This window comes from Wyeomyia smithii, chromosome 2, assembly GCF_029784165.1.
Source record: "Wyeomyia smithii strain HCP4-BCI-WySm-NY-G18 chromosome 2, ASM2978416v1, whole genome shotgun sequence".
Classification (NCBI taxonomy): Eukaryota; Metazoa; Arthropoda; class Insecta; order Diptera; family Culicidae; genus Wyeomyia; species Wyeomyia smithii.
In genome coordinates, this window is record NC_073695.1 from 92,133,047 (window position 1) to 92,154,754 (window position 21,708).

A 21,708-nucleotide genomic window follows, 5' to 3' on the forward strand; every position below is an offset into this window, starting at 1 on the left:
GTCAACTTGCTAGCACGTTGAAAAACTGACTGGAATGAAAAAAATTTGAACCACCCTAACGCTAAACGAAGCCATGAGTACTCTAGCAGCGACGATGCTGTGAGTGATTTAAAGGTTATGATAATAATGATAGTATGCAAATAAGATACTGGAAGTGGGATCGGATATCGGCCGGATTGCCCCTGTGCTAATGAAAGTGGATTTTGTAGCCTCTTGGTTGATAGGGATGGGAAACGATTTTGTGTGGTACTGATTATCGCTGTTTACTATGGACTCTTTATCGCAAGATTTGCATAACAAATCAGCCAGCAATGTCCTACTTAAAAAGTAATACATACAGGATATCACTTTAATTTGTATGCACTGAGAAGAGCGTTTTTCGTCTTTTATCGGGTGGACCTCCATGTAACATGCGGTAAAAGAACGACTCCGAGGATATATCGTAGAAAATAGGTCTATGAGTCTCAGAGCTATAGAATGTATTTTAACCAGGAATGTCATGTCAAAACTCCATAATATTCGACACGTTTCGTTGATTTTTAAAGTCTTTCAAACCTCCAATCGATGAGAATTAACAATAAATGTGAACAGCAACTACATTGAACTTGATCAACCAATTGTGACCAATGTATTTCCAATGCAATCTTCGGAAACTGTGAACTCTTTGAACGGTGTGTTTGAGAATAAAAAAGGCTCACCAAATATTTTGTGAGAGCTTATCGTGGCGCTTATGTTTATTAGCAGAAAACATCACTCCAATTACAATGTTTAAAATAAATTCACAATCAATTGATCAACAGTGTTACAATTTTCATTCAAGCATTTCAACTACAATGTTTTTTTTCTGCTAGGGCGAGAATCTCTTTCAAACTTAGTATGTGTTTAAACTCAATCTGGTTTTCTTCAGCCCACTCAATCACAAAAGTTAAGTTTTCTATTACTTTTTCATTTCTTTCGGAACTATTAGGACGATTCACACCTTCGCCAAGGCTCACTTCTTCAATGTTAATTTTATTATCCTCTGCAAATTCATCATCACTATTTTCATAATGAAGAGGGTGAAAAGCGCTGTTAGCATCGATGGAATAAGCAAAACTACCAGAAGTACCATCCTTTAGATGATTTTTGTTTGCATCACTATTGGTTGGGCATAAAGCGAAACGTTTCTTAAAATTACGAACCCAGCGCTCACTGCACTTGAAATTTTCACCAATATTCAAAGCTGAAGCAAGCTCCTTTGCTTTGGCTAACAATTCATTTGTTGAAACAATCCCCTGCTGGTCTGACATGTAAGTGTACCAATCGTACAAGATTTGCTCCAGGTTGCTGTACTTTCCTGTAGTAACGTACTTCCTTTGACTAAAGCTTTCCGACATACTGCCTGTGGAAACCGTTTGCAATATTTGTTGCTGCCGAATTTCAATCTTTCTGATTGTTGATCTATCCACATTGAAACACTTGGCAAGATCTGACTTTGAGTGCTTCCTTTCTTTCAATAGCTGTACAATCTGAGCTTTCTGCTCCAAAGTCAAACTATTTCGCTTAGATTTCTCTATTGCTCGACCTGATGAAGCCATTTTCACCTGAAAGTAATTCCACGAGTAAAAATTATTCGACCAATCATTATGGTTCATAAACCAGACTAACTCTTTTATTTAGCTATGAACTTTGTTCTATTTAAAAATATGTTAAAACTTTTATAAATGTTCCACAAAATCTCCTCTAAATAACTGCCTGCTGCTACTCTCTAGACGAACACAGACTGCCGCACTCAATTCATTTTCAGAAGTTTAAAACCGAAACAGCACACGCGCACAACGACGCAGCTGCATGGTACACCTCTCTCAAAACCGGTGCCATATAACGGATCAGATAAGGTGCATGCCAAAAACGAACCGAGCCAAAAAAGAACTGATGCCAAAATCAGATGCTAGGAGGGCTGGTGTGCACTGCCACGAATAGCGAACCTATACATTAGAGAAATGACAAGACACTCACCGTTAAGGCAACTGTCAACATCAAAACGGATAACGGCAATGCAAAATTATACAGATCGCCCGTTTTGATGTTGACAGCTGCCTTAACGGTGAGTGTCTCGGCGTCTCTCTGGTGTATAGGCTGACTAGCCACGAATGGACTGCGGTGGCAAACAAACCATTATTATATGTACAGGCCATGTACGATATTGGCAACACGTCCAAATTTAAATTTTTTATGATGCCTACCGGACTGAAGAGAAAATTCAATTCAACGCTTGGATGGTTGCTGGTGGCAACACGTCCAAAATTGAACCGTACCAAAAACGAAACGTGCCAAAATCGAACGAGGTCTGTAAATGGCATGTAACAAAAATTTTGTGTAAATATTTATAAGTCAGCTCCCCTCTTGTAAACCGAAAAAAAAACATATTTTTATTGATTCATTTCAAACCATTTGGTTTACATACAAACTACGAAGACTATAACAGTGAATGAAAAGCAACGAAGAACATGATGATGTTTTTTTATATTGTTAAAAAACTCGAACTTATCAATAAAATTCGTTTTTAGCGACAAAATACATACGAAGTGTATAATGTGACTTCTCAGTTGGTAGTGTACCTTCTAGTTTAAGAAGTAAGTTGTCGTATCGTATTCAATCATTCGAAATGTGCAAAAGACAGCCTAATTATAACGAAAGACAGTGCAGATGGAACAAATAGTGCAGTAATCATGTGAAATATGAATCAAAAGAAGTCAAGTGTAGTCACGTTTTTTCTGACTTCTGAGAGTGCAACTAGTACTCAACCTAAGAAAAAAGTATTTGAGCTATTTAATGAAAGATTAACTTGTCAAAACGATTGTTTGAAATAAGATTCCTCCGACAATATAAGTTTTTGTGTTGTGAAGAAGAATGCTTCCAAATAAGTGATGTCGCAGAAAACTTTATTGAGTAATCATGGTATCAGCCTACGGCCAAGTGCACACGAAATCGAAGTTACTTAACGAGATTGTTCTGCGTATAAAGATATATGAAAAACATAAATAATCATTCGTCGATTGCCAGCAGCATTATATTAGCCATGGGGTGCGAAAATATGACATCGAATATTGGACTGATTCTCTGTTCGAATCTTTCTTTCACATGGCACTGATTATTGCATTGAGCACAAAAGTCCTATCAAATTGCAGTGTTGATACTTTTACAGTGGAATTCGATTAAACTTTAACTAAATCATTTAAAAACTAATTTGCGTTATTTTATAAATTGATTGCTTTATAAAACATTTCAAAACAATTAGAGTTTTATCTTTTTTAGAAAAGATTGTTTTTTTTTTTTGGATACCTACATTTGAATAAACTACACGTTCGCATAACCGTGAGTTGTAAAAAATGATACATTCGCTTCAAAAATGACAAAAAAAGGAAAATTAAACAAATTTCATCAGAATCTAGGTTTTTGAAACGTTTTAAACATCTTAGAAGTTTGTTAAATTATCAAGATGAAAATAACATTATTATCTATTAGTAACAATATAATAAATAAGTTGTGTTTAACTTAGCTTAAAAACAGTCCAACGACAGCAATGCAATAGAAAGAGTGTTTCCCAATATACTACAGCCAAACCCTGTCGTTGAATTGTTTATGAGGAAAAGTAGGTTTGACAGTAATAAATAACTTCAGTTTTTATTTCTTGCTAGCTAGTATTGACAAAGGGGACCAGAAATTCATCGACTTTTTTATTGACATTGCAGAAGCTCTCAAGATGAAAATCATATAAAATTCCGCAGATAATAATATTATTGCAGATTTTCTGCGAAAGAAGCAATAAAAAGTCCTTTAGTGATCAAAATTTCCCCTTCCCTTCATAAGCAACTTTCGATCCATAAAATTTGAAATAAAAACACCACCCCCGTGTGTCAACTTTACCAGCATCTCCTTTCTTGTACCGGTAGGCATGCCACCAATACCGATAAATAACCACAGCGCCAATTTTCTGAGTGATGCACATTTCAATATTTCCTTATTTCATCCGAGCGCTCCATCATCCTTAGGGTGATGTTCACGAGTGAAAGGAAAATGTAGAAGCTAAAGATTCTGGTTTGTCGGTAGAGCTATCGGTGCAAAATTGTGTCATCCGGTTTTGTCAGGTAATTGTTAGCATAAATAATAATCAGGGTTGTGCTAACATATCCGAGCGGTGTATAAGGTGTAAAGTTTGAATATAGTTCGGTAAAATCAAGATTTAAACTTTCAATAGTACATAATTTGCTCATGCATTCAACTATGTGTGTTAAAATCTACAGTTTTTTCAAATCCATTAGATAATGTCGAAAACTGAAACTTAAAAACAACAACTTTATTATACTGTAATTGGTAAATGATAAGTTATCACTTACCAATTACAAGATAATAAAGTTGTTGTTTTTAAGTTTAAGTTTTCGACATTATTTAATGGATTTGGAAAAACTGTACTGATAACAAATGACTGACCCAGACGAAAATAAAAAAAAATGGTTGATAATTTTACAAACGTCTCGAATAACTAAATACAAGTATTACTAAACTAAATACAAGTTCAAGTACGGCTTTCAAACCACCTCAAAAAAAAATCTTATAAGTTGCCTAGGATGCCAGCATGTGCAGTATGTATGTCACTTTCTCACCATTTAGCCTGCAGACTGGAGCAAAATAAGCAGATGCAGATGGTATGGAGCTTTGAAGCAATAAAACATTTTATGTTCTGTTATGCTATTCGTGTATTGATTATAAAAAAAGGATTTTTCGTAAATCACGCCGTATCTCTGTGCAGCCTGCCAGTACGAAGGAAACCCAAATATTGATTGTTGTTTCGCTAAATCATCGTATTTGATATTTCTTGCTAGATAATAACTTTTAGCTACTATTACTATTCAGCTAACTGATAATAGCACTCGCAAAATATCTTAACATTCTTCTCACACACATTTAACTATTTTCCAACTTAGCCATTTTATCTATTGCATGAACATTTCAATTTCACATAAGCTTTCAATAATCTAAAATTTAAATTCTAAAACAAATCTTCCGTTTTTCGGTCATCCACAAACTAATTCAAAATAGTCAGTTTCACAATGATTCCAAAGCAAGCTATCAATTTTATTTAGAAAATGAAAAGGTAATTATTTCATTTCAGTGTAAACAATGGTGTAACGACTGCCAAGAGACCGAAATTATCTTGAACGAATTTATATAATATATGTCGCACCACCGGTGGATTCATATAAGTTTCTTTCCACTTACACGAGCTTCTTCGTATCCTTCAGCTACGTTATTAATTAAATGTAAGATCACTAGAGTTACACGATAAAAATGATTATTCCTAGGCAGATTAAATATGCTTTATAACATTTGTGCTACAGATGCATTGATGGCTATTAGTATTATTTACGATTTTTACAACGCGCCTTGCCGTTATAAGACCAAAGGTCATTGCTTTGATAAAACCGTTAGGAGAATATAGTATTATTACTTGGTGGTACCTTACACGTTGTACATCGTTGTTGTGCTTTTCTGTAGACGAAGTTGAAGGAAAACTTCAAAACATTTTAGGTACATATAACATATGCTCTCATTCATAGAAATGATATAATCACCAACAAAACATTCACTGTAGACAGTGAAAAAAATCCTGTTCTCATAAACATTGTCCTCCTGTTACCGCCACTTATAATCCAAGAATAATAGCGGAACACACTGGCCTCGCATTCTAGAGGCAACTAATAATGTCTTTGATAAAATCTGTCTCATTATGCACGTAATACAATGTGTGCTCCAGCAACAATGGTTGGCATGTAACTGCACAAGTGTAGCATCATGCCATCCATAGCGTAAATAGCGTTTACACTTTCCAACACTGCCTGGCCACATACATTACATAGCCGTTCCAGACAAGTTTTTGTGACGTGCTGAAGAAAACAGCTTCCAAGGGAAAATAACTCTTTTGTATAGCGTACACTATTTCTGATTTTATGACATCAGGCAGTGCGTATAAGTGGGTCAATCGGAACAGGAAGCCTGTCAATAGAACAAACGCAAGTGCAGTTATATACAAAACCATGAGTCAAAAGTCTTTCGTTTGTGCCAAATATTCAAAGAAAACTTTTTGACGACCTTTTTTACGGGATGAACACCTAGGTAAAGTGTTGTAAAAAATAAAAATAAAAAATAAAAAAATTGGCTTAAATTCCGAATTTACCGATTGTACGTCTCATATGCCCGAAGATACACGAAGTTTGAAGAGCACAAAATTGGAGTTGGTGTTGGGTGATTATTTCGAACTTTACTTAATTTTGTATTACTTACTTTTAAAAAATCAATTATTATGTATGCTTTACTATAATATTTTTAATGTTTAGAACATTCACCTTCTATCCATGTTGATTTTCGTTATTCTTGATTACGATCGACTATTGAATGAATCATATCTCCCTACCGCTAAATCAGAAGCAGACAGGCGTTGGAAACATCATTTCAGTGTGCTGTTGAACGACGAGGAAGAGAGAAGCGTCAAAAGGAACAGGATGGATATTGAGAATGATTGTCAACGAGGTGAGGAAGCTGAGAAATTGCAAGGCAGCTGAAAACGATGACATTACCACCGAACTTTTCAAAATCTGGAGCGAACAGCTTTATCGTAGGCAGCGTACGACTCAGTCAAGAGAAATGAGTTATGGCGAATTATGGTCGAACTAAACCAGCAAAACTGAGAGCATGGTAGCCGCAGCACCCCCGGTGCTGTGGTGGTGATAGATGAGGAAACATTTGAAGTATTCGACGAAATTATTTGTCTGAATACATTGGTGACGTGCGACAATGAGGTTAGCTGTGAAATAACGAGGCGGACAGCGGCGGCAAACAAGGCCTACTACGGCTTGCGTAACCTGCAAACCCGTACAAAACTAGCACTCTATAATACACCGATTCTCCCTGTGGCTCTATGGCCATGAAGCAAGGATACTGAAAGGAACTGATCAATATTTTTTTTTTCTTCATCTTTAATTTATTTGACACGGCACAAATACAATTTAATGTTTAACGGCGCCAATTATATCTGGTAGCTTACTTTCTAAAGTATCTTAATAACTAAAAGCAAATTTTTTATCCTCGCTGCCGACTACGAGCTGAAACTAAATCTAACTTAAAGCTAGAATGTTTTGCATTAAAAGCACTGATTTGTTTTTGTGTTTCCATCGCCATAGGTAAGCAGCATATTGAATATGTTCCGCTGCTTGGCCAAGATATTACGGACTGGCATATTGGGTTGTCTCCCTCGGGACCTGAGAGTATCGCGCGGGTCTAGTTGCTGTTTCCGGATCCGGGGTCTTAACGTGTTCTTGTCGTTTGGTTGGATGTAGGCGGAAGGGAATAGGATTAAACTGGGGCGTGGATGGATTTCAGGAAAACGTATATAAGGGACATGTAGGATAGGTCACTGCTCGCCAAGACATCACGAACAGGAACAGCCGGCTGCCTACTTTCGGCCTGCAGGGAAGCTATTAATTTAGACCTGGCGTCACGGTGTACAGGGCATGACCAAACCACATGCTCTATGTCGTGATAACCCTCACCACAGGCACAGATACCACCTTCCCCGAGCCCAACACGACGGAGATGCGCGTCAAATCTATAGTGATTGGACATAAGCCGGGACATCACGCAAATGAAATCCCGACCTACATCCAACCCCTTGAACCACGGGTTCGTCGATACTTTGGGGATTATGGAATGTAACCACCTTCCCAATTCCCCTCTGGTCCAAGCATTTTGCCAACTGATGATCGTATTCTGACGTACAAGTGCGAAAAATTCATTAAAAGCAATTGGTCTTCCATAAATATCACCGTTTGTTGCGCCCACCTTAGCCAAAGAGTCCGCTTTCTCATTGCCCGGTATCGAGCAGTGAGAAGGGACCCACGCTAAGGTAATCTGAAACGATTTTTCGGATAAAGCACTCAGATGTTCCCGTATTTTCCCCAGGAAATACGGAGAGTGCTTAACATCTTTCATCGATCGGAGAGCCTCAATGGAACTGAGACTGTCCGTAAAGATGAAATAATGGTCCGTGGGCATTTTTTCGATAATCCCTAGGGTGTACTTAATTGCAGCCAATTCTGCGACGTAAACAGAAGCAGGATTATCGAGCATATGGGAGACGGTTAAATTGTTATTGAAAATACCGAAGCCAGTGGACCCATCAAGAAGTGATCCGTCAGTGTAGAACATATTGTTGCAGTTGATGTTTCGATATTTATTGGAAAAAATTTTGGGGATCTGCTGCACGCGTAAATGATCCGGGATTCCACGAGTTTCTTCTATCATGGATGTATCGAAAAACACAGTAGAATCAGAAGTATTTGATAAGTCGACACGATTTGGAATATTCGAAGAAGGGTTAATATTTTGGGACATGTGATGGAAATACAATGTCATGAAACGGGTTTGAGAATTAAGTTCGATTAACCATTCAAAATTTTCAATCACGGGAAGGGTTAAGACCTCACATTTGATAAGAATACGAGAAGACAGGCTCCAAAAGCGGTTTTTCAATGGTAGTACTCCAGCTAAGACCTCCAAACTCATCGTATGGGTCGATTGCATGCAACCTAAGGCGATACGCAAACAACGATATTGTATTCGCTCCAGTTTGATCAGATGTGTGTTTGCTACGGAGCGGAAGCAGAAACACCCGTATTCAATAACAGACAATATCGTTGTTTGGTAAAGCCTTATAAGGTCTCCTGGATGGGCTCCCCACCATTGTCCGGTTATTGTACGATGAAAATTCACTCTTTGTTGACGTTTTTTCATCAGATACCTCACGTGACAACCCCAGGTGCCTTTAGAGTCGAACCAGATACCAAGATATTTGTGTACCAAAACCTGAGAAATCGTTTTACCCATTAATTGTGTTTGAAGCTGAGCAGGTTCATGCTTCCTAGAAAAAACTACTATCTCAGTCTTCTCCGGAGAGAATTCGATACCTAGCTGTAAAGCCCAAGCAGACAAATTGTCCAAGGTATCTTGCAATGGTCTTTGCAAATCGGCAGCTTTGGCTCCTGTAACAGAGATTACACTGTCGTCTGCAAGTTGTCTTATCGTGCATGAATTTGCCAGACATTCGTCGATGTCATTTACATAAAAGTTGTAAAGAAGGGGGCTTAAACATGAGCCCTGGGGAAGACCCATGTAGCTAATGCGAAAAGTTGCCAAATCGCCGTGCGTAAAATGCATGTGCTTTTCGGACAACAAATTTTGCAAAAAATTGTTTAAAATTGGAGAAAATCCTTGTCGGTGAAGTTTGCCCGAAAGAATGTCAATAGAAACGGAATCAAAAGCCCCCTTAATGTCCAAGAACGCAGACGCCATTTGTTCTTTGCGAGCATACGCCAGCTGAATATCTGTTGAAAGCAGCGCAAGACAATCGTTCGTCCCTTTGGCACGGCGGAAGCCAAATTGAGTATCCGATAGTAGGCCATTTGATTCGACCCAATGGTCTAAACGACGGAGTATCATTTTTTCCACCAATTTCCGGATACAGGATAGCATTGCAATCGGCCTATAAGAGTTGTGATCAGAAGCTGGTTTCCCTGGTTTTTGGATGGCGATCACCTTCACTTGCCTCCATTCCTGCGGTACAATGTTTTGCTCCAGGAACTTATTGAACAAGTTCAACAAGCGCCTCTTGGCATTGCCGAGTAGATTCTTCAACAAGTTGAATTTGATTCTATCTAACCCAGGCGCGTTATTGTTACAGGACAGGAGGGCAACTGAAAATTCTGCCATCGTAAAAGGTGATTCTATCGCGTCGTGGCCCGGAGACGCATCACGAACAATATTTTGCTCAGGAACAGAGTCCGGACATACTTTCCTGGCAAAATCAAATATCCACCTACTTGAAGACTCCTCGCTTTCGTTGACCGCTACGCGATTCCGCATTCTTCGGGCTGTGTTCCAAAGAGTGCTCATCGATGTCTCCCTCGACGTCTCGTTCACGAACCGACGCCAATATCCGCGTTTCTTTGCTTTAGCCAAGCTTTTAAGCTTGGTATCAAGCTCCGAATACCGTAAATAGTCGCCAGGTATACCTCCCTTCTGGTAGGCCAAAAACGCGTCGGATCTTTGCATGTAGACATCGGAGCACTCTTGGTCCCACCACGGAGTGGGAGGCCGTTCTTTAATCGTTACGCCGGGATATTTCTTCGTTTGGGCTTGCAACGCGGCGTCGAGAATCAAGCCCGCGAGGAGGTTGTATTCTTCAAGTGGTGGATGATGTTGAATCGAATCGACCGCTTTTGAATTCATTTCCTCGTATAACTTCCAATCGACATTCCGTGTGAGGTCATACGGAATGTCAACTGGTCGCATGCGAGTTGACCCGTTATTAATTGAAATAAGAATAGGCAAATGGTCGCTACCGTGAGGATCGAGGATTTTTTTTTTGTTAGGGAATTAGAATTACGTTGTCCATTGATGTGAACTTTTGTAATATATATCCCAGTCAATTGCTATACGTGTCCCCTTGCAAAATACAATGACCACTATTGTTGAGTGATCAGGTACCTGCACCGACACGCTCCCAGTCAGGTGAAATATGGTTTATGAAGCCAATCACCTTCCCAGGATTCAAAGACCAAATCTCTTTGGGCTGTAAACAGCCACTGCCAAGAAACCTTGATCTGCGTTTAAATAATGCACCACAACTGCACAGCAGATGTTCCGATGTCTCGCTTTCCATATTACAAAAGCGACAGATATCATCCTGAACCCGGCCAATGTTCTTTAAATGATATCTACTCGGACAGTGCCCCGTTACTAGGCCGACGTATGCACAAAGAGCTCTTTTGTTGAGCTCTAGGAGCTTTTTCGAATGATTTTCGTTTGGTGTGATAAATCTTTTAGATTGGGAACACTTTTTGACATCAAACCAATTGGTTATCACCTTTTGTTCCTCCCAGCGTTTAAGCTCCATTTTCACTGCACAGTTTGATATACCGCAGAAAGGTTCTGGGCCGATAAACTGTGAGTTAGATCCTTGTTTTGCAAGTTCGTCTGCCTTTTCATTCCCACCAATGCCACAATGTCCTGGAACCCAATACAAATTTACTGAGTTTGTTTGACATAGCTGTCGCAATGTGAGAATACATTCCCAGACAATCTTGGATGTACATTTATAAGCATCAAGTGCTTTCAGTGCTGCTTGACTGTCAGAGAAAATACAAATATTTGCATGTATGTATTTCCTAGTCAGACATACATTCGCACATTCAAGGATTGCAAAAATCTCTGCTTGAAACACTGTTGGCCAGTGTCCCATTGCCACTGAAATATTAATTCCAGGGCCGAAGATTCCTGCACCAGTTTTGGTACCTATTTTTGAGCCATCTGTGAAAAATATCGTTGAACCGGGACGGACATCAGGAACTCCGACTTCCCAGTCTGCACGCGACGTTTCGCATACCTTGTAGGGAATATCATGGTTATCCTGAGGTGCCATCCAGTCTCCATTCATACTCATCACTGGCCCTTTTTTGAAAAAGTCCAGTATTGTCAGGTGACCCACAAGATCACCTGACAATATAGTTTTTGTTCTTTTTAGCTTCAAGGCACTCTTTTCTGCTTCTAGTTGCACGTATTCGTACAACGGCAGCAGATGAATAATTGCATCAAGAGCTTTTGACGGGGTGCTTTTCATTGCTCCTGTTATAGCAATGCACGCAAGTCGTTGAACTTTATCTAGCTTTGTTCTAGCGGTGGACTCTTTGGTTTTTGACCACCACACTAACGCAGCGTAGGTCAGTTTTGGACGTATAATAGATGTGAATATCCACATCACCATTTTCGGTCTCAAGCCCCACTTTCTCCCAACGGTTTTGGAGCACAACCATAATGCACTGACCGCCCTGTTGATTGCATAGTCAAGATGTGCATTCCAGTTTAGCTTGGCATCAAGGATAACTCCTAAGTATTTAACCTGTTCACTGAATGGAATTTCTACTCCTCCAAGCTTGAGAGTTTTTAGATTGAATTTCCTCTTTCTAGTGAAAGGTACGATTACAGCTTTTGTCGGATTAATGCTGAGACCCTCCTTTATACACCAAGACTGGGTATACTCCAGAGCCTCCTGCATTCTTTCCGAAACTATGTTGTCGAACTTTCCTCTTACCAAGATGACTATGTCATCTGCAAAGCCCACAACTTCGAAACCTTTTGCTTCTAAGCTTTTGAGAAGATCGTCCACCACCAAAGACCACATAAGTTGCGAAAGAACACCTCCTTGCGGACATCCTTTCGTTGCCCTTATCGTGATAGACGAGCCTCCCAGCTCAGAAGTGATTTCTCTTTTTGCAAGCATGGTATGAATCCAGTTAACAATGCTCGTATGAAATCCTCTGTTCTTCATTGCACTAGACATTGAAGAATAGGACGCATTATCAAAAGCACCTTCAATATCCAAGAAAGAGCACAGAGCAATTTCTTTAGCTGAAAGTGACTTTACAATTTTCATGACCAGCGTATGAAGCGCTGTTATAGTGGATTTTCCAGTTTGATAGGCAAACTGGAACTTTGAAAGCGGTTTTGTTTGCATGTAAGATGTATGAATGAAATCATTCACCACTTTTTCCATTGTCTTCAACAAAACCGAAGAAAGACTAATGGGTCTGAATGATTTAGGATGCGTCTTATCACGCTTCCCAGTTTTAGGTATAAAGATTACTCTTACTACCCTCCATTTTGATGGAATATGATTCAACCTTAAACTGGCCTTGAAAATCTCAATGAGAGAAGGAATTAGTATTGCTTCACCTTTTTGAAGCAATGCTGGAAATATTCCATCTACACTTGAAGACTTAAAAGGCTCAAAGGATCTCATAGCACTTTCCACCCTGGTTCTCGTAAAAATTTCATCCGCCACATCTGATACAGTATTTTCCGTTCTAGCAGACCAAGAGCTAGTCTGCGTAGAACAAATTTCAACTAAATCAGAGATGGCTGAATCCGTCTTTTCAATAGAACCGGGAAAATGCGTTTCCATCATTAGATTTAAGGTATCACGAGGACCACTAGTATAGATTCCGTCGTGACGCTTAAGATTGCCAAGCTCAACGGTATGATCTTTGGCAAGAGTCTTTTGTAATCTAGAAACAACTGGAGTTTTTTCTATAGATTCACACATTTGAACCCAAGACCTTCTTTTAGATTTCCGGATTTCATTGCTATATTCAGTTAAGGCTCTTCTATATTGAGCCCAGTCTGAAGTACGTTTTGCTTTATTAAAAAGTTTCCGACTATTTTTTCGAAGACTTTTAAGCTTCTTGTTCCACCATGGCACGTCCCTACTTGAGGACGATTGTTTGGCGGGACAACTTTTATTGTATGCATTTATCACCATTTCATTTAGCTGAATTGTCATAGATTTCATTTTAGTGAATCTTTTCGCAAATATTGTGCATATTGATCCCAGTCTGTTTTTTTAGGATCTCTGTAAGTAACAGATGATGGTTTTCCACCAATCCATTCAAACAAAATGTGCTTGTGATCAGATAGTGAGGTTTCATCCGATACATGCAAGTTAGCAATTTTTTCAGAAATTGCTGGACTGCATAGCGTCAGATCCAAAACTTCACCTCTGATAGCGTTTGTAAATGTTGGTTTGTTACTTTTATTGCATATATCTATATTATTTGACGAGAGAAACTCCAATAGGCACTCACCACGACCATTAACGCCCTTGCTCCCCCAAACTGTATGGTGAGCGTTGGCATCACAGCCTATGATGAATGCCCTATTATTGTCTCTGCAAAATTTGACAAACGAAGCAATCTCAGGAGGAGCCGCCTCGTTTATTTCACCTGGAAAATAAGCCGAAGCAACAATTACCTCAGTATTCCCCCTGGTGGTTGGCACCTGAACCATGACCGCTACAATATCTCGTTTTACAAATTCTGTCACAGGATAGCATTTTACTGCTTTGTTCACTAGAACTGCAGCTCTTGGCGAACTCTGTGAATCGTCGTAATATAGTTTGCCAGAATTCATTTGAATCCCTAATATTTTACCTTTATTGCACCATGGTTTTTGAATAAGAACCATGTCTAGCTCCTCCTTTTTGAATCTCCTACTAAGGACTGCCGATGCGCCTTTAGCGTGGTGGAGATTCACTTGTAGGAACTTAGCAGATTGCATTTTTGGAAAATATATCTCGTTCGGTTTGATTACCGAGAGATTTTTCCAGTGACATTTTATCAACCTTATTTAAGATTATTTTAATAAATTCCGTTTTATTGTGAGACCAATTTATTTCTTAAATTCAATTTTAAATTTAAATTATGTTTTATTTAATTTATTTATATATTTAAATTTTTTTTTTCATCGTTTTTAGTAAATTGGCCCACTGTGTGTTAGTGCGCACACAAGTCACAATTGCGCAAGTTTCACCAGCAAAGCTCTTGTATCCTTGCGTAAGCGCTCGAGGATTACCTTCCATGTGCAATCCAACCGTAGCGACGTCGAACATAAGGATAGATCCAAAGCGCTTGGGCGCGCTGGAGGTTTCGGGATACGTGTCATTTCGCCGTTGTTTAAAATAGTCATGTCGAAGTCATCGCAAAGGTTATAGATTAAAAAGGAGCGGTTATCATTGTAAGGGGAACCCCAAGCCACGCCATGAGAGTTGAAGTCTCCCAAAATCAAACGTGGCGAGGGAAGAAGTTCTATTAAATCAAAGAGCAGCCGTTGCCCAACCTGTGCTCTGGGAGGAATATATATTGAGGCAATACAAAGCTCTTTACCTTGTATTGTCATTTGACATGCGACAACTTCGATGCCTGGAATCGAGGGGAGGTTAATACGATAGAAAGAATAGCACTTTTTAATCCCTAAAAGTACTCCTCCATATGGGGTGTCTCGATCAAGGCGAATAATATTAAAATCATGGAAGTTGAGATCAATATTTGAAGTAAGCCAAGTTTCACAAAGGGAAAATGCATCGCATTTGTTTTTATTTATCAAAACTTTAAACGAATCAATTTTTGGTAAAATACTTCTACAATTCCACTGTAAGACAGAGATAGAATCCTTCATATACGCAGTTGAATTAGGCATCGAAGGATACAATCGCTGCAAGGAGGGGCCATTGGGCAGTCCACTGCTTCAAAAATGATCTAACTGTTGGGAGAAATGCTGTAAGAAAAATTTTAATTTGATCGGGTACATTGAAAGTTTCAAAAATCCAGTCCACAATGTCAGAAAATTTCACTAATCCAGAGTTTGTTTCATCAACTGGATGTGCAAAAGAAACAACTGGGGTTTTAGATGTTCCTGGCAGTGCTGGGAACTCCTTCTGGGACTTTAAATTTGCAAGCCCAGGAGGAGTTTGCTTCGGTTTTTCCGCAGCACTGTTTGGTTTGCTTGTAACTTTCATTTCACTTTGAGAAATCTTAGGACCTTTTCTGGGAAGTTTAGGAGAGGAAATATTTTTCCTCTTTCTAGACTCCCCAGGATTGGCGTAAGATGTTCCCGCTGGTGAATCGTCAGAATCGGTTTCATCAGAGGACAACAGATCATAAGGGTTTGATGTAATGGGAGAAGTGGTAACGGTCTTCTTCAGCATCTCAGCGTAAGAACGCTTCGAACGCTCTTTGAGAGACCTCTTTATTTTATCCCTGCGCTGCATGTACACCGCACATGTCGAGAGCACATGCTGACTCTCCCCACAGTGAATGCATTTTTCAGCATTTTTACTGCAGGAATCATCCGCATGATTCTCCCCACACTTGCCACAACGTGCCTTATTGCAGCAGTAGGCGGCGGTGTGGCCTAACTGCTTACAATTCAGGCAGTTCATGACGCGAGGCACATATAATCGCACAGGGAGACGAACCCGGTGGATCGAGACGTGGCTTGGTAGCGCTGACCCGGCGAACGTAACTCGAAACGAGTCTGACGGGGTGTATACTGTTTTGCCACCGATGATCGATGCTGACCGCAATTGCTTGCAGTCGAGCACCTTTACATCGGGACAGGTTTTGTTTTTAAAGCACCCTTTGGCACTTGCCAGTATACACTCGACGGACAGACTCGAATCGGTTATGACACCGTCGATCTCCACGTCTCGTGCGGGTATGTAAACGCGATACTCGCGTGTGAAGAGCTCAGAGCAAGCTATATCGTTGGCCTCTTTCAGGTTACTGACCACGACACGGAGCTTGTTAGGCGGGACCTTGGAAATTTCGGTCACGCCCTTGTACTCCTTCGTCAGGTCTTTAGAAATCTGCAAGAGGTTCAACTGTTTCGATTTCGGTCCCGCCTTTGGCCGAAAATAGACAGTATAGCTGCCCTGGGCTCCGTCTGGGTAAAGCCTGGGGCGAGGGGGTCTGAAGAATGAACAGGGGAGGGGGTAACAGAAGGGTCAGGGTCGGAGGGGTTCGGGGATGGTGGCGCGGGAGGCGAGGGATCTACATCCATCCCACTAAGTCTAGCGCACTAGCGCCGACAAGAGCACGTACCTTTTTACTTCTCCCTTCCAGTAAGGTTGGTTGTCCGATCGTTCGAAGTTGCAGCCGTTACAGCCAGCAGCACCAATACAGCAGCACCAAACAGCCACCAGCAGCGAGCCAGGTGTGAGATCACTCCACACAGCGATACAACTCACTGTCAACTGATGGCTTCTTCTTTTTCCTCTTTTGTGTCTCGTCCACTGCTGTAGCACAATTCAGCCAGCAGCCAAATCGGCTTACGCACCAGCTGGTAGTCACGATGTGAAACAGTTGCACAAAGGCGCGACCTTGAACCCGGATTTATTTCACTCGACCAGGCAAACAATGCCAACACTTGTTCACACGTCTTTTGTTTTATATTCTATCGGAGCGATCACCGATCACACGTCCGATACTGATGCGTGTTCGGCACAGAATGAACTGATCAATATGCTCTTGGTGTTTTGGTTTCGATGTAGACCCCGAAAAACACATACTTTTATAATCCACTTAGCCTCGCTTTAGTGTTGTTCAGCTATGGGTTTACTGTCTTAGTTTCGTTTTGTTACAGTTCTGTTCTGCTGAGATACTCATTTGACAAGTTGATTGAACTATCTAATGTTAAATATAAAAAAAAATCCAAGCGACAAATCAATACAAATAACGCCATGCTAATCTCTCCAGTGTAGAACTAATCGGTTTCGTTTTCAAAGACAATAATTAACTGAATGACATTGGAGCGATCTCTTGCCAGACGTGGCACGCGTGCGAAGCTTACAGAGTATGTCCTGACTATCTACTTGGATATTCAAGAACAATCCGTCTAATGGCGTGAGAATTGCATGCAACTGCAGTCGACTGATCAAATCCAAAGGAAATACGATGCAACACCGAGGCAACCATGGCGATTATCGAGTATTGCGTGTTCGTCACAGCCTGAGAAATTCGTGGCTGTCAACCCGAAGCGCTATAAATTGCTATTTTATTGAAAAAAAAAACGCGAAGGATCAAATCCACCTACTGTGACAATCAGTGGATTGTTTATTGTGAACCTTCAGTTTTTGTTTAGAAAATTTGTAAAATTAGTAAATGCGTATGATTGTGTTATTTATTTTGGTAAGCATATCCTCATTTGGTTTTGCTTTAATTTGATCACGTAGAACGGAAGTAAACGGAATAAACTAGAGCTTTTTCAAATCAAATTCAAGTTTGTTACACATTACGAAAGATAAAATCTCATACCGAACACGGAGATAAACCGATAATTTGTCGTCGATACATGTCATGCCAACTGGAGACTGTTGTACATATTTTTTGCACGCACGCAGTCGTGATTTGTAGATCGTTGAGCCGCAAGGCAGATCGAAACCATTTATGGGGTTTGGGGTCCCAAAGAGTTGCGTGTCGAGATTCTTAATCGGTCTTGAAAACAAGCACAATAATCCATCGGTAGACAAGGTCAAGCCTGATATATTGCTTACGTTAACAGAATTTGTGTGTGCGGAACTGAAAATCGCTGCTTCAATTCGCAGGAAGAAGAAGCCTCGCCTGACCTTGTTAGTGAATTATTGAAGGTCCGAATCATTAGTCTGTTTTTAACATGCTACCGGTGCCTAGCTCAATCAGGTAAACTCGTGCCACTTGCTCAATCAGGAATGATTTTGTCAGTTAACTATAGTAGATTTTGTATACAGATGTGAGATACGGGTTTGTCACTTTTATCGAGCAGCTGCGGTGCAAAACAAGAAAGCATCAATATACATATATCTTTAACTGTAATAGAATGTTTTGATACTATTCGACGAAGCTGTTATCAAAGGTAAATGTAATCAACTCATGATAATGTGAATGATAGCAAGCAATTTTTTGTAACCCACTTCAATGCGAAATATCATAAGTAACGTTCCGGACTCGGCACAAAACCGCGAGATTTCATTTATGACACCAATGTGGTGAAAATTGAACATATACCACCAACGTAACTAACGGCTATGTGAGCAACTACGCTAGGCTGACGACTAATGTTAAGCCTCGTCCAGTAAAGGAACTCGCGTGGTGTTACCATTTTAGTGACGTCGTTCGAAGTTTTTCAACTCAAATCTTTCGTCGTATGTTCTAATACTTGCTTGTATGATGTTCTGATGTTAACTTCATCAACTCATTTTAAACTAATTGCTATAACAAACGTCGACTGTCACCAAGGATAACAAGCCACATCGTAAAAACCCATTAGATTGTAGCAGAGGACACGTGTGAGCAACGCAGCAGGTCCTCCAAGCGGCATTTTGTTGTGATTGCCAAGTTCAATTGATTCAATCCAGCCAGAATTGTTTCTAATGGAAACAAACGATACCTCCTATGCTGTTCATCAGACGCAAATAGGTACCATTTCTAACGGTTTCCATGCCCACGTGGGACTGAATTGCGACCATCGTGTGCTTCATAACTACACCCGACAGGCACTCCGCATGGATTCGCTATAGGATAGGAGCCATCTCACGCTAAATATTATTTATATTTGTGGGACGATTGTTTTCCTGGTATGCTATATTCAATGATTTTCAATGTCTTCAGAGGCTGTTGTTTATCTTAGCCTTATATTCGTAGACACAACCGGATGGCATAGTTGATTGTTGTAAGTAGCTATACAGCTTGAACGGTCCTAGATGGACTATGCAGTATCTTCTTGTTTAGTGTATAATTTCTTCTTTATTGATTGAAGAAATCTACTTTTAATTGAATTTTATGTATTTCTATTAAATGATGAAGTTACTTTAAATACAGTGACCTTCGACCAATTAGCATTGACACAAATTGTTGAACGTTATTCATGTCTCTAACGTGAATTAAAAAATGAAGGACATTTGGTTGATTACAGTTTAATACCTTGTGCCAATAAATATCGATTGCCTTCAATGTTGTCAGCAATGTATGCTAAATGATCTCTGAAAGAAAGCAATTTGTTCGTCCAAAAAATGATTGAAAATTTGGAACACTGTTTCCATGATATTGTGTTTACAATTGGGTCAGAATTCGTGAAACGGATCACTGAAATTCGCGATGTTTTTTTTTTTTGACGTGGGACTACGTCTTTGTTTTCTATACTGGTGAGCATTCTGTAAAATTGGAAATGAAACAGGCAAATGTTGCGTTAGATTTCAAACGATAATAACAGCATAACCACATGATGGATAACAATAACCAACATGTTGTTGGATAGATAAAATGTTGAACAATTTTGTAATACGCTAGTTATGATTAGTTTTTCATTGCAAAGCGGTAAAATTCAATGAAGATTGTCAAAGACAAATTTACGCGAAGAGTGAGCCAACCACATGCGAGCATTCCTAGCACAGACGACATGAATAGACACCAACCATTCCCTGTGATATTCTCTGTTTCAATATCCAAAACAAAATTGACAGAGTCTCCCCGTCCCAACAGGTCAATTTACTTTTGCTCCTATGAACCTAGACTAATTTGATGTCTCGAAAGTAAAGGTTTTTCGAAAAGTTTGAAACAACCCCTTTTTTTGAACATTTTCTAAACCTGCTGTTAGAGCGTAATAGAAACTGATGTCTTGGAAGAAAACATGTTGGTAAAAGCACGGTCACGGAGTATATGTAGAACAGAGCACCGCTAGTTTCTCGTCGTCTATCATTGCAGCGGGCACGACTTCTATTCGCGTGCAATCAAAACAGCAATATTGCTACTGATGGTGATTAGAAGTTTGTCTCATAAATATGATTACCACAAAAACCATAAATTACTTAAAAGGAATTTAACATTTTTACAACGGTTATTAGTTATTTATATTTATTTCTATCTTCGATATTCACTTAATAATCGAAAATTCGATAAATATCGAACGAGTCAGTTCCTAAAAATATTATCAGAGTGATCATGAATTTTTTGTCCATTTACTAAAATCTTTTCAGAATCTTTTTTTTACATTTTAACATTGTTAGATATTTTGTTTATTCTAAACTTTACAAATGAAATAATAAACTTATATTAGCTGTCTTCGTAATACAGTGAATGTAATCTTTGGAAAATGAAACAAACTTGTGAAGTAAAAAACAAAAATGAATCTTCTTAAACTTTAACTTCGTGGTAATTGTTGAATTTTGTTTGCACAACAAAAAACTACAGACATAACATCACCAAGTGTAAAATGAAGTTCTTTCGAGTGTAATTATATATATTTCTGAATAAATGAAGGTGAGGCTGAGAATTAAAATATGTAAATCACTGAACCAACGGATTTATTGTGTCTGTAATTACAGTGTTTAGTGCCACGTCACAATTTCATACAACCACAGGGCTGTATACCTTGTAGTATTTCAAACAAGTATCAAAAACTTCAACAGTTTCACTCGGGAAGTTGATTTTCCAATTTTTATTTAATTTGAGTAAGTTTTCAAGCTGTTATTGTCATTCGAAATTTAGATCATTATTGTTTTTAAATAGACATATCTTTAATAATTGCATCGAATTTGATGAAATTTTCACAGCAGATGCATCATAAGTTGTAGTTTATGAAAATATTTTTTTTTGAGAAAAAATATTTTTTCAATAGTAACTATTCACAACAATATGATGAAAAATTATGTACTGGGGCACTGGAAAATCTGGAAAAAACCCAAGTATTTTTGACAAAATTTCGAAATTCTTCTGAAAATTTCGAGTTGGTATTATTTTACCAGTACTACTAATGACAATCCCAGTTTCAGTTATAAGCGAAAACTCTGTAAGGTTTGTTAACTTAGTTTGATAGAAATGATTTTTAAAATATTCTTAGTCTGTTACCCACCTTAATGATGAAGACAGTGTACTTTACGCCCCTAACAACTCGCAAGTCTACATGCACACTTTACTATAAAAAACAATGCAAAATTTAATTAAGGGACAACCGTACAGAACGCACCAGCAGGGTAAGACTGCACATGCTATTTCTGTTAGTCATTATGGTACACTTTTTGGTATGAGAACTGAAGAAAGCTGGGTTTAGGAGCGCTTCTCGCTTGAAAGTGCTTTGCGGCACCAACTTTAAAAGCTCATATCTTTTGAACTGAAAATAACACCAACTCGAAATTTTCAACATATTGTTTCGAATAGTTACTATTTTTTCTCCAAAAAAATATTTTATGGATTTGCTCAGAGAATAGAAGGCGCTTACCCTGTTTACCACTTGATCAGGTATTCGATATAC

The 21,708-nt window shown here is 39.1% G+C and overlaps 2 protein-coding genes across 7 annotated transcripts in view; both read right to left on the reverse strand.

The window, feature by feature from the left end:
- The window catches only part of LOC129725042 (cAMP-dependent protein kinase type II regulatory subunit), a 105,083-nt gene that overhangs the window by 37,688 nt on the left and 45,687 nt on the right, over positions 1-21,708 (reverse strand). The window lies entirely within an intron of this gene.
- LOC129725051 (uncharacterized) lies at positions 721-1,832 on the reverse strand. The gene is made up of 2 exons (XM_055680448.1): positions 1,648-1,832; positions 721-1,583 (listed from the first exon to the last, which is right to left on the reverse strand). Exon 2 carries the CDS (start codon positions 1,575-1,577, stop codon positions 825-827), a length of 753 nt encoding a protein of 250 aa, XP_055536423.1. The 5' UTR covers positions 1,578-1,583; positions 1,648-1,832; the 3' UTR covers positions 721-824.

Coding starts and splice junctions, on each gene's coding strand:
- LOC129725051 (XM_055680448.1), bottom strand. CDS start 1,577: ATGGCTTCATCAGGTCGAGCAATAGAGAAATCTAAGCGAAATAGTTTG.